Here is a 12,270-nt window from a genome sequence, read left to right as displayed (position 1 = left end):
ACCATCCTTGAACAGATCTGGATGTTTTCCTTATCGCCTCATTCTCCTTGGGGTGGCCGGGGACGGTTACTTTTTGTCATCATGGACCTATGTTGTCCCCCGCCGATCATCGGTATCCACCTCCATATTTTGAGGTTGAACTGATCCCTCCATGGACCCCCCCCTCCCCCTTCCCCTATCTCTGGTCGGCAGGGTGGTGTCTGATTCGGTAGTGCAAGATTGTTTGGGTGTGCAACGTTTCCACAGTCATATTCCACCAACGCATGTGCTATGTTCGTGCATGTAAGTTTCACCTACGACCGATGGCCGCACTCCCATTGTGGTCATGGTAATGTTCTGACTGTCGCTCCAGTTGATGATCTTTATGTCATTCGTTGCCCATCTAGGTCGTACCATCTTCGACTTCTTATTGAATCATGCCAATTTTTACAATATACCAATCGTGTCATCTTCGACGTTATAATCTCTTTCTTGTGGACGAATTACATGCGGCCCCCCTGCATGGTTCGCCGGGAATTTGCGCATAGGCCCGCGGAAAAACGCACAAGGCCGTGCCATCCAATTAGATGAGAGTCGAGGGTCGCCGGAGGAAGAAGGCCCTCGCACGCACACACGTTGCCCCGGCCAATCCCAGCTCACGCGCCCCTCGCACCTCTCTAACCTAACCATGGTTTGCTCAGGGCTTTAAATTAAACCCCTCCATTACACATCGCCCCTGTCCCTCTCCCTGTCGCACCCCCACACACCCAGCCCCTCGCAAGCTCTCGCTCACTCACGCACGAGAGAGCGAGGGAAGAAGGGGGCAAGAACTCGGAACCCGGGAGGCGGAGGCGGAGGAGTGCTGTGCCGGGGAGTGGGAGGTGCCGGTCCCTCGCCGGACGACGGACGGAAGAGGCGGCTGCGGCGCACCTGCCAGATCTGCGGCCCCGCCGGCGGCGGGCCGCCATTTCTGGGTCTCCGCATTGGTTCAGGTATGGACAGAGCCTCATTTCCCCCTTCCTGTTGGTGCTCGTTCCGCCGGTAGAATCCATGGCCTTCGCCGCCCCGATGTCTCTCTTTCTCAGTGGAGAGAGCGGAAGGGCCGGCGTTTTTGGTAGGGGGAAAAAAGGTGCTTCGTCCCCAAGGAATGGAGCGCGGCTTCGTTCTGGTAGCTTCTTGAGCAATAATTATTCCTTTTTTAGGATTCTCCAGGCTTTCAGCTGGGCCGGGCTCATTAATGTCTTTCCTTACGCGTAGCTCATGTCATCAACCGCTAGATTGTCTGACGATTGTGTAGCTCGCTCCCGCAGCAGCTGATCTACTGTGTCTGAGCGAAGCTTGTACTCGCGCAGCTTCCCTAGTTCGGATTCAGCTTGAAAGTTCCAAGATTTCTGTCATAAAAAAAGGCCTTTGACAACTGCATCTGAATTTTTACTGACTCTGTCGAGATGAAATGTAATAGCCGTTAGCTACACATGGAAGAAAACTGCACGATTGTCGAATCGAGAGGTAATTAAGCTGCTGGCCCGGATTCCGGACTGAATCGTGGGCTTTGGGTTTGTTTTCCACATGAAAAGTTTAAGAGATTTCCCTGTCTCATCAGTGATCAGTCTACAGAGATTTTGGGTAAGAAAAGGACAAATGCTATTGATGGGGGAGTGAACGGGGGACAGCACGAATCTCTGAATGAAACTGAAATAAAAATGCATCTATGTTCAACGAACATATCATATCTTCAGTACGAGGCTTAAAAAAAGCTAGTAGTCAAAGATGGGAAGTGGTAGCCCACTCCTTATGTACACCATCTTTCTGTAAAATATGGAAATGCTAGCTCAAGTCATGCGAAGTGTTTTGGTTTATTCATTAACTGGGTGGTTGAGTTTACCATGAGAATTACTTATGTTCCATTTCATATTTATTACAGAGCAAGAATCGGTAGTTTGGAAGTTGAATGAAGAACTAATATTTCTCGTTTTGATGCTTATTAGCGGTTGTTTCTGACTTGAGAAAAAGATAATAACCTCCAATTGCTCTTTTCTGTTTTTGCAGGATCTTATTATCCAAAGGTTGGGCTCATCGGGTTTCGTAACAGCTTACCACTGAAGCTTTCTGTTGCTTTCTGTCTAACGTGGAAGATGGCGTCCGTTGCCTGATGATTGCTTCCGTGACACCTTTCTCGCACTCTAGCACAGCGTCATCTGCAGAATTTGAAAGGCGCAAGAGATCAATTCCTTTGTTGGCTGCCATGTCTCGCAACTTGAAGAACCCTGTCCAGACCCAGATGGCAGTTTCAGCCTTGAGCAGCTCTCTGATCGGTGATTACCCTAGCAAAACTAGAAGCGAGGGGAAGGCTGTTGGATGGAAACGTGTTTTTGTCCAGACTGACACTGGGTTTGTACTGCCTGTTCAACTGGATCGTGGTGACAGTGTACACACAGTCAAAAGAAAGCTGCAGGTGGCCCTCAATGTTCCCACTGAGGAGAGTTCTCTGACACTCGGTGATCATGTCCTCAAGAATGATCTCAGCAGCATCCGAAATGATTCCCCACTGCTCCTGACCAAGACCTTCATGCATCGGAGTTCCTCCAGCCCATGCCTGTCTCCTACAAGCAAGGATCTCCAGCAGCAAAAGGATAAGGGTGGTCCAATTGAAGTTTTAGTGTGTCCAACCCGCTGCATTCAGGCAAAGCAGCTTGTTAAGGATGTTGCTAGGGCCATAAGAAACGGTGTGGATCCAAAACTTGTCAATAGTGGGCTTGGTGGTGCCTACTATTTCAAGAACAGTAAAGGTGAGAATGCTGCCATTGTGAAGCCAAATGATGAGGAGCCATTTGCACCCAACAATCCAAAAGGTTTTACTGGGAGAGCCCTTGGGCAGCCAGGCCTCAAAAGATCAGTTCGAGTTGGTGAGACCGGTTTTAGAGAGGTTGCTGCATACCTTCTGGACTATGATAACTTTGCTAATGTCCCCCCGACAGTTCTTGTTAAGATTTCACATCCTGTATTTAATGTGAATGAAGGCGTCGGTTCTACCAACAAGAAGGCTTCTGTGGGTGATCCGCGAACTGTCAGCAAGATTGCCTCATTTCAGCAGTTCGCTCCTCATGATTTTGATGCTAGTGACCTTGGCACTTCAAGCTTCCCTGTATCTGCTATTCACAGGATTGGTATTCTTGACATCCGAATCTTCAACACTGATAGACATGCTGGAAATCTTCTGGTAAGAAAGGTGACAGGAGCAGATCAATTTGGAAATCTGACTGAGCTGATTCCTATTGACCATGGTCTCTGCCTGCCAGAGTGTTTAGAGGATCCATATTTTGAATGGATTCACTGGCCGCAGGCGTCAATCCCATTCTCTGAGGATGAGCTTGAGTACATAGGGAAACTTGATCCAGTGAAAGATGCTGAGATGCTTCGTATGGAGCTGCCTATGATCCGGGAAGCGTGCCTCCGTGTGCTAGTCCTCTCAACCATATTTCTGAAAGAAGGCACATTATTTGGTCTTTGCCTTGCGGAGATTGGTGAGATGATGAGCAGGGAATTCAACGGGATGGATGATCAGCCAAGTCAGCTAGAGGTTGTCTGCATGGAGGCAAGGAGGCTAGCAAGTGAACGAGAAGAATGTTCCACAGAACATGATTCTGCAGATGAAGATGTGACCCAATTTGAACTTGACTGTGAAGATCATGAAATGCCAAAAACACCACCAGCCTGCCATTTTGAATTTAAGGGGGGAAGCTCCAGAAACCCGCTGTCTAAATTGGAAGAGGCCATTGAAGAAGAGGAAGATGACATTCAGGAGGAGGAAGAAAGCAATGCAGAAAAGTTAGCTTGCCCCAAGCCTGTCAATAAGTGGCTTCCTAACATTTCCAAGCTATCAACCTCACTGAGCAGCGTCAGTCTCATGGACAAAAGCCAGCGTCAGGTGCCTGCTATTCCCAAGGGTGCAGATTCTGTGAAAACCTCTGAAAACAACCAAGTTGGTAACTGGAGGACTGCAAATGAACAGCTCCCAACAAGCGCAAGCTTTGTGAAGCTGGCCGACATGGGTGTGGATACATGGGGCCTGTTCCTTGAGAAGTTCCAGGAGCTGCTCCCTGGCGCATTCCGCGCGCACAAGCTTGGCGCCACCGGGCAGAGGGGGAGGCTGAGGATGGGTACTTCTTGTCAGTTTTGAGTTAGTGCAGGAGTAGAGAAGTCAGTTTGGCTGCTACTGTTTGCTGTGGCTTCCTGTAGGTGTCAAGGTATGCGGTCGGTCGTCGAATAAAGCCATCCTTTACAATAGGGTTCGAGCGTTGAATATGCCTGCTTCAGAGGTCCATGTTCAGATGATGGCCTTTCCTGTACATAGTTTCCTTCTTCTTTTTCCTTTTTTCCTTTTCTAGCTAGTTGCCTGGAGGAGGTTGGGATGTGATGTCTGCCCAGTTCTTGGCCACCCAATTCCTCCATGCATGATATGCATTCAAAGGTGCCATTCAAATAAAACAGACATGCAAGAAAAAGTTTCTGGTGTGGTAATTAAACATTGTCCAGATTTCAGAGTAATGTTATATTTCAACTTGAAAGGTTTTTATTGTGCTGTCAGTTGTCATTGTTCTCATGTCATTTATATATACTGTACCTGTTGTCACAGATGTTTAAGTGGTGTGTACCTTGCACTCTATTATTGATGCAGTTGAACTCTTCTGTCTCTGCTAGGTTATGCTGCTGTGAAATTTATTGTCTAGTTCATGCAGCAACATTATGAACATAAGGTCAGCATGCAGTTTAATGTCCCCTTCATCGATTTACACTTTCTAGCATTTGTTACTAGAGTGTTCATATTACCAATTTGCCAGTCTATCAATTGAGAGACGGTCATCCTGCCAAACTCTACCTTCAGGATTATTTACATCTATTCCAACCCAAGTTAGACACCTTCAAAGGCCAAAACTAACTGATGTTTTCATCAAATAGGAAGGAGGGACTTCAGGCTCCTACCGGCGTGAGTTCTTTCATGCCGGCGAGATCGCTGAGCTCCACGTGCTGGTACTCTATCCTCCTTAGCACGGTCCTGGTCTCGCTCCTCGGCAAAGTCATCTGCCGCTGCCTTAGCCTTGAAATGGCCTGGGTGACCTCTGATATCCATGGCCGCTTCCTTGGGCTCCTGTTGATGCACCGGTAGGCAACATCGGCAAGGACCCTTGCCTCTTCTGGAATGCTCCCGCCAAGGAGGTTCTTGTCAAGTATCTCATCCCAATCCACCTTTCCTTCCCCTCCAATCGCTGCCTAAAAGGAGAGGTGCGTAATGCTCACTGACTGGTACTACAAGGTAAATTTCTCCCTACTGAAATCTTGTCAGAAAATACTGTAAGAATGCCTGAAATCACTTACTAGGTCAATGTACTCCATTAAGCCTTGTTGTGGATTTATGGCTGTTATGAGTTCAAAAAGTATTATGCCGAAACTGTAAACATCACTCTTCTTTGTGAATTTGTTGGTGGACATGTAATCAGGGTCCATATATCCATAGGTGCCCTTGAGACCTGACTTACTTCCATCAAATACTTCCTCCTTTGATAGACCAAAGTCTGCAACCTGCACGCAGCAAGTAAAACAAACAGAGCACATTAGCATGGTTATTTTCAAGCAAACAATTTTCTACCATGGAACTGATATCTTTATTTTAGTTGCATGCGTCTTCCATCAGAAATATCTTTAGCAGGTTCAGTTGATCACTGAACTGCAGACACATCGTCGTGAGAGAGTATTGGTTCAGCTAAACAACTGGCATCCAGCAGGAGCAGGTTAGTTTATTACTAATGAACTCGTGATAGAGACAATACTGGTTTAGCTAAACCATCGGCATTAGCAGGTTCAGTTGATCACTGAACTGCAGACTCATCATGACACAGTAGTACTGGTTTAGCTAAGGTGGCAGCATAATAACACCTAGAAGTACACATAAAGAACAAAAGGCATTTGCAATGATCAGCATAAATACTCCATCATAAATTGCCTAACCTTGGCCCTCATTGATTCGTCCAAGAGTATATTAGCAGACTTTAGGTCTCGGTGAATAACAGGCGGGACAGCCTGCACACATAGTCGTAGCTTTGATCAATTGCAAGACCAGGTCATTAACAATGGAGGTACGTGTTTAATAGCCATCAACTGTACCCCTTCATGCAGGTACTCAATCCCATGAGAGACGTCGTGAGCTATTTGTAGCCTCTCTTGCCAGCTCAAACTCCGTTTATTATCGCCTAACAGGATGTGGTATGAAAATAATTAGAGAGAGAGATTTCTTGATTCATATCAACAGTTAGTTTATTCCCCTTCCCAATGCATGTCATGCTACATGCTCAGTGCAGAATTACTATGCATGGATGTTTTTTTTTCCTTTTCATGTTTCATCACCGAAAAGTAGAGAAATTGTCTCCCTTACCATACAGAAGAGTTGCCAAATTCCCGTTGCTCATGTACTCATACATCAGAATGTGTTGGCCTTTTTCCACGCAATATCCAACCAAATTAACAAGATTTCTATGATGCAGCCGACTAAGCAAGATTACCTGCAAAAGAAGACGTGATCATGATTATATCTTGGTTTATCAGAGTCAAATGCTTCACTACCAACTACTACTCAACATGGACTAAAGATATTGCCAGTTGCACTGCCTTCACCCGCACCATGTGTCATCACTCAAGAACATAATTATATGCTGACTATCTACTGCCAAAAAGAGACAGCCAATAAGTTTGCACAACCAAAATTAAGATATGCCAATTCTTGGTGCCAAACCAACTGGAAGCCAATTCTTTGTTAGCTTGCCTCAGTTTTGGGCTGCAGACAGTTGGAGCGAAACCCAGCTGGCTATGATACATGATCTATGGATCCCCAAATCAAGTGGTCGCCGGAACTGAGCAGAAAAGTCACCTTACCTCTGTCTGGAACTCTCTTTCCCCTTGCGTAGAATCGCTCGCGAGAACCTTTACAGCCACGACTTCACCGGTAGCCATTACAGCCTTGTACACAGGACCAAACGATCCTTGCCCCAGAATCGTGGTGAAGTTGTTGGTAGCCTTCTGCAGATCCCTGAACAACCAGCAGCAGTAACATGGAGCGATCAGAAAATGTTACTCTACTTTTATTTCTTTTGGTCACTCACACCAAGACCACTACACCAGCATTCACAATTATGATCATGGTATGAGTTTCATATGGGCTGATAGCTTCTGAAATAAATCACAGCTATGAAATGAAAACAGCACGAGGATTGCAATGGGGCTGTAGTTGCCAAACATACTTGTAGTGGTACTTGGGGATCCCGGAGATGGAGAGGGGCTGGTCCCTGCCGTTGTTGGCGCCCCGCCAGCCCCAGAAGGCGACGCGCTTCCCCGGCGGCAGCGGGTTGTGGCCCCAGTCGGCGACGCTCTCGGAGACGACGGAGACGGAGACGCTGGAGTCGAGGCTGGCGGTGGAGCCGTTGGCCCGCAGCGTGGCCGTGGAGGACTCGAGCGACCGCGTCCGCGTCCGCGCCACCACGCTGGCCCGCCGCCGGTACATCCATATGGCGAGGAACACGCACGCCGCCGCGAGCACCGCCGCGCCCACGCCCGCGGCGACCACGACGGCCACGACCTTCGCCCTATCCGCCATTCCCGTGCGTTCGCGCGGGGGCCAAGACCATGCCGCGCGAACCGACCCCCGGTGCAGGCGCGGAGCGGCGACCGCGTCGGCGCGCGCTCTCCAGGCTCCTCCCGCTCCTCCTCCTCCTCCTGCCACGGAGCAGCAAAGCAACACGCGTCAGGAATCAATCCCGCACCCAAAATTCTCGCGGCGCCACGTACGGACGCGTCAAGGCGCGTCACGCGCCAGGGGGTCGGAAGCGCCCCCGCGCCGGAATTCCGGGGCCATGAAGGCGGCCCCGCGTCGGAATTCGGTGATCGGGCCGCCCGGAATAAAGGCGATCTGTCCAAAAAGCCGGGCGGGAGGCGTGCGTCGTACCTCAGCGCCTTGCGCGCGAAGCTTCCGGCCTGCCTGCCCCCGCGCGCGCTTCGAGGCACGGGGAGGATCGGCGGAGACGACGACGACGACGCGCGCGAGCGAGCGAGAGAGAGGTCTCCTCCTTCCCTCCTTCCTTCCTTCCTTCCCGTGCTCCGGCCGTTGCTTTCGCCGCGCGGGTTTGGTTTGGGAGAGGGAGGAGGAATTCAGAGCCGGTGGGCGCGTGGAAAAGGCGGCTGCGCGTTTTGGAGGTGGACGCAGTCCAAGCGCTTCATCACAGGACAAGACTGGGAGTAATCAATGCCTGCGTACGTACTGTGCATCTTTTTCGGGGACGAAATTAATTACAGTGATTTATTAGCAATATATCCGTCTCTATCTCTCTCTCGCTTCCTCTTTGATCTTTTCCTGAATATATTATTTTTCTCTTCTTTTTGTTTCTGAAGATGAAGATGGAGGGGGAGCAGTTGGTGGTTTGATGGGAGCCGCCGGTCATGTGCGAATGGATCCCGTAGGAGACACCGTCTCGTCGTGAATATAATACGGGGACTTTCGGGAGGGCCCGCCTGTCGGTGACTTGTGCAGACGCTCAGTTGCGTATCTTTGTAGGCTCCGGTGTGTACGCTGAATGCGCTTAACCGTTAACCAGGATTTTTTTGTTAGGATTATATTATAGGGAAGAAAAATAACCGTAAGATGTACTCCCTCCGGTCCCTTTTTACTTCGCATATTAGCTTTCTGTCAAGTCAAACTTCACAAAGTTTGACCAAATTTATATTAAAAACCATCAACATCACCAATACCAGACATACGTACTATGAAACTACATTTCATAATGAACCTAAAAATGTTAATTTGACATTGTGAATGTTGATATTTTTTCTATAAGTTTGGTCAAAGTAGAGATACTTTGACTTCGGACAAAACTTATATACAAATTAAAAAGGACCAGAGGGAGTGGTAGAATCCCGTAGGAGACCTGGGACCGCTTGTCGGTGACTTATGCAGATGCCGAATGCGTGTCCTTGTAGATTGTGTTACATTGAATGTGCTTAGTTGGTTAACCAGGTCTTTTCTAGTATTGAAAATATACGGCTGCATCAGCATGGCTCGGTATAATTTGATTACATATATATATATATATATATATATATATATATATATATATATATATATATATATATATATATACACACAGAGAAAACGACGTTTTATCAAATGCATACCCCAGCCATCAGGGTTCCAACTCCAACTTCAATATGAATAATTTGTACGAGGGGAAGCGTAAGACGATATCTCCGCCGGTAAGGTAACGAGAGATCTCAATCATATGGCCCCTCAACACCCCTCTTTAGTAGACGTTGTGTGAATGTGTGTGTATGTCATGGTGGTGTGTGAGTGTGCACGTGTCTATCTTATAATACTTTATAAAAACGAAAAAGATGTGTGTGCAGTGCCATGGTGGATAATATTTTTCTTGACCTGGCTATTAATTGTTCATGTCAATGGTCATTGACACTTGCACCCGCAAAAAAATGGTCATTGACACTTCTCTCATCATATTTGATTTGTGACTAGCAGTATAAACATCAAATACTATACGATTATTTTGCAGAACAAAAAAACATAAAGGATGGATTTGGAGTGACTCTATCGGATATACACTATGTAGCGTCGAGACTCCACAGTACACTCGTGGCACTTTCCTTGCACATACGAGGACTTTCATGGGGTGGTAGGAAACTTAAGGCAGAGACACACATAAGGAAACGTTGACCGTCCGACGCAAGGTTACCTGCAAACATCAAGAGAACAATAAGTGTGTCAGGGAGAGAAAAAGGCTCTCTTTATTTCAAACGTTCGCCCCCTTCCAGTGGAGATGAGCCTCTCCTATATTTTATAGGGAAAATATGATAAGACCTATAGGGGTGCATGGTTACATACTTACATATGTCCTTTGGGCTACAACTTAACATGAGGTTATTTTAGTCTTTATAGAGAATCCTAAAACAATATTGTGTTGGAATAACCCAACAATATAACGTTGGTATATGCTTAGAGTATATCCCACATGGATACTTTTGTTCTTCATCCATCGAGTAATCATTTTCGGGTGGTGCAGGACGAGTGGGATGACCCTTGCCCTAAACGTAGATTTGACATTAACACCCCCTCCGCGCTTGCTATACCCTTGGTGTTTGGCCATCCACCATGAGGACATAGCCTCGATGGTACTCTCAGCACCGGGCATACCCTTCACACGACATGCTTCCCACGTTGGGCAAATGGGCGTTAAATGAGATGCCTTGCGTTGAGTTGCTCTAAGGTAGGGTGGTACCCTCCTCCAACCGACACGATATTCGGCATTGTAAACATCTAATAGTATTCAAGACAAATAATGACCATGTCGAGCGTCACCAGCCGCTCCGACTCCGATGAGGAGCTCGCCCTCCGCATTGCCCTCGAGAGGTACAAGGTGGATACGGGTAGTAGTTCCGGATCGGCCGCCTCGCCTCTCACCCGCCGGGGCAGCAAGGACGCTAGTGCTACCTCCTCCCGGCCCGCACGCAGCTCCGTGAGGGTTGCGAAGTTCGTGCCTCCCCCACGCCAGCCCCTGCTCCCCCACGTGGGCTCCTCGTCCTTCGACGACGACCATGGCCCCTCGTCCGACGAATCGGACGATCCTCCACCAGCCGCTGGCAGCTACAGCTGCGCCGACGACTGAAAGGGAAAATGGCCGGCGAGGAAGTGGTGAAGATCCGATTTCTTCAATTTAATTTCAAATATTAGATGTAGTTTAAAGTGTCTGTCGTTTATGTGAACTTTGGTGGTCTTTTGAACATTGTTCGTGATCTTTTGACGAGTGTATTGTGCTTGCCTATGTCCTTTTGCTGATCTATGTAGTTTGATCGACGTTGCATGGTTTAGCATGGATATAGGGGATTGGATATAAGATACACGAATGTGGACGATATGATTTAAGAAGTGACCGGTCAGTGCCCGCGGAAGCGCCCAGGCGCATCCACGGTCGTTTGAGGGCCCGAATTTGCCTAGTCCGGTTGTAAATGCTCTTAACCATAAGTTTTTTTAGAGAATTATAAGGGCATGGCCAACGCTACATGCTGGACAGATGCCTCAGCTGGCACATCGACTCAATCGATACAGCTCAATTAAAAGGTGCTGCCTGTAGAGGCTAACCGGCTCTTGCAGCAGAGTCTGGTTCCTCACTGACAAAAGTGTGGAATGAGGCTAGTGTTGCTCTACATGTAGTATGTTTTTCTTGCTTTGGGAGAAAACAATGAAGAAAAGGGGAAGAACTAATGACGAGAGACTTGGAAAGGGACCATTGCTACCATTGAGTAATGATGGGTTCGGATAGCAGCTTCAAAACAAATATCTACATGGAATGCACGGGGCTCATCTTGGTACTGCCACCATTGTTTTTGCCCCAAGAAAGAAATAACCATAAGATGTTGTATCCCGTAAGAGAGCATTTTTGTCGTGAAATATAATACAATTTTTTTAGGAAGGGCCAGGTTGTCGGTGACTTGTGCAAATGCCGAAATGTGTGTCTTGGCACACTGTGTGTTGCATTGGATGTGCTTAGTTGGTTAACCAGGCTTTTTCTATTATGAACATATAACGAACTTAACAGATCCGTCAGCATGCCCCTGTAAAGTTTGATTACGTATATACACAGAGGAAACGGCATTTTATCAAATGCATATAGGAGCGAGATTGAAATCCAACTTAGTATGTATATTTGTATGAGCGGAAGTGCAAGGCGATATTTCCGTCGGTGAAAAGAAATCAGTCATATAGCCCCTCAACACCGGTCATTTGTATACATTGTGTGGACGTGTGTGTGTGCATCTTGGTGGTGTGCGCTCTGTCATTTTATACTCGCTATGTTTTAAACAAAAAAATGTATGGGCGGTGCCACGGTGGATAATATTTTTCTTGACTTGGCTATCGATTGTTCATGGCAAGGTCATTGATACTTCTCTCATCATATTTGATTTCTTTGTGACCAGTGGTATAAACATAAAATATTATATGATAATTTTTCTAAACAAAAAACAGAGGACAGGTTTGGATTGACTGCAACAGATAGGCACTATTGTAACGTCGAGGCTGCACAATACAGTTGTGGTGCTTCCCTCATGCGTACGACGACCTTCGGGTGTTGCATAAAGAACTTAAGGTGGAGACACAGATAAGGGAACGTTAACCGCCCAACAAAAGGTTACCTAAAAACATGAAGAGACCAATAAGTGTGGCAGGGAAGAGAAAAGGTTCTC

The 12,270-nt window shown here is 47.3% G+C and overlaps 2 protein-coding genes across 5 annotated transcripts in view; one reads left to right on the top strand and one right to left on the bottom strand.

The window, feature by feature from the left end:
• Nucleotides 1–5,076, top strand: part of LOC119332029 (phosphatidylinositol 4-kinase gamma 5-like) — a 6,287-nt gene extending 1,211 nt beyond the window's left edge. The window contains exons 1-4 of one of the 3 annotated variants that reach the window (XR_005160767.1): nt 636–971; nt 2,029–4,226; nt 4,681–4,736; nt 4,939–5,076. Coding sequence is in view for 1 of the 3 variants with exons in the window: in XM_037605211.1 (XP_037461108.1) it covers nt 2,115–4,159 (2,045 nt within the window). In the remaining 2 variants the exon portion in view is untranslated. Of the gene's footprint in view, nt 1–635; nt 972–2,028; nt 4,567–4,680; nt 4,737–4,938 lie in introns of those variants that run through there. The other 2 variants (XR_005160768.1, XM_037605211.1) reach the window with 2 other exon arrangements.
• Nucleotides 4,733–8,236, bottom strand: LOC119332030 (calcium/calmodulin-regulated receptor-like kinase 2). 2 transcript variants are annotated; one of them, XM_037605212.1, is made up of 8 exons: nt 7,973–8,236; nt 7,272–7,743; nt 6,907–7,060; nt 6,410–6,536; nt 6,142–6,227; nt 5,986–6,057; nt 5,356–5,559; nt 4,733–5,250 (listed from the first exon to the last, which is right to left on the bottom strand). In XM_037605212.1, exons 2-8 carry the CDS (start codon nt 7,622–7,624, stop codon nt 4,951–4,953), a joined length of 1,296 nt encoding a protein of 431 aa, XP_037461109.1. In that variant the 5' UTR covers nt 7,625–7,743; nt 7,973–8,236; the 3' UTR covers nt 4,733–4,950. The 2 variants fall into 2 exon arrangements, with proteins under 2 accessions (XP_037461109.1, XP_037461110.1); XM_037605213.1 differs by having other exon boundaries at nt 7,272–8,236.
• Nucleotides 8,237–12,270: the final 4,034 nt, after the last annotated feature.

The sequence above is a fragment of the Triticum dicoccoides genome, chromosome 7A (genome assembly GCF_002162155.2).
Source record: "Triticum dicoccoides isolate Atlit2015 ecotype Zavitan chromosome 7A, WEW_v2.0, whole genome shotgun sequence".
Lineage (NCBI taxonomy): Eukaryota > Viridiplantae > Streptophyta > Magnoliopsida > Poales > Poaceae > Triticum > Triticum dicoccoides.
Note: the sequence above shows the minus strand (reverse complement) of the source record. Positions and strands in the feature narration are given on the sequence as shown.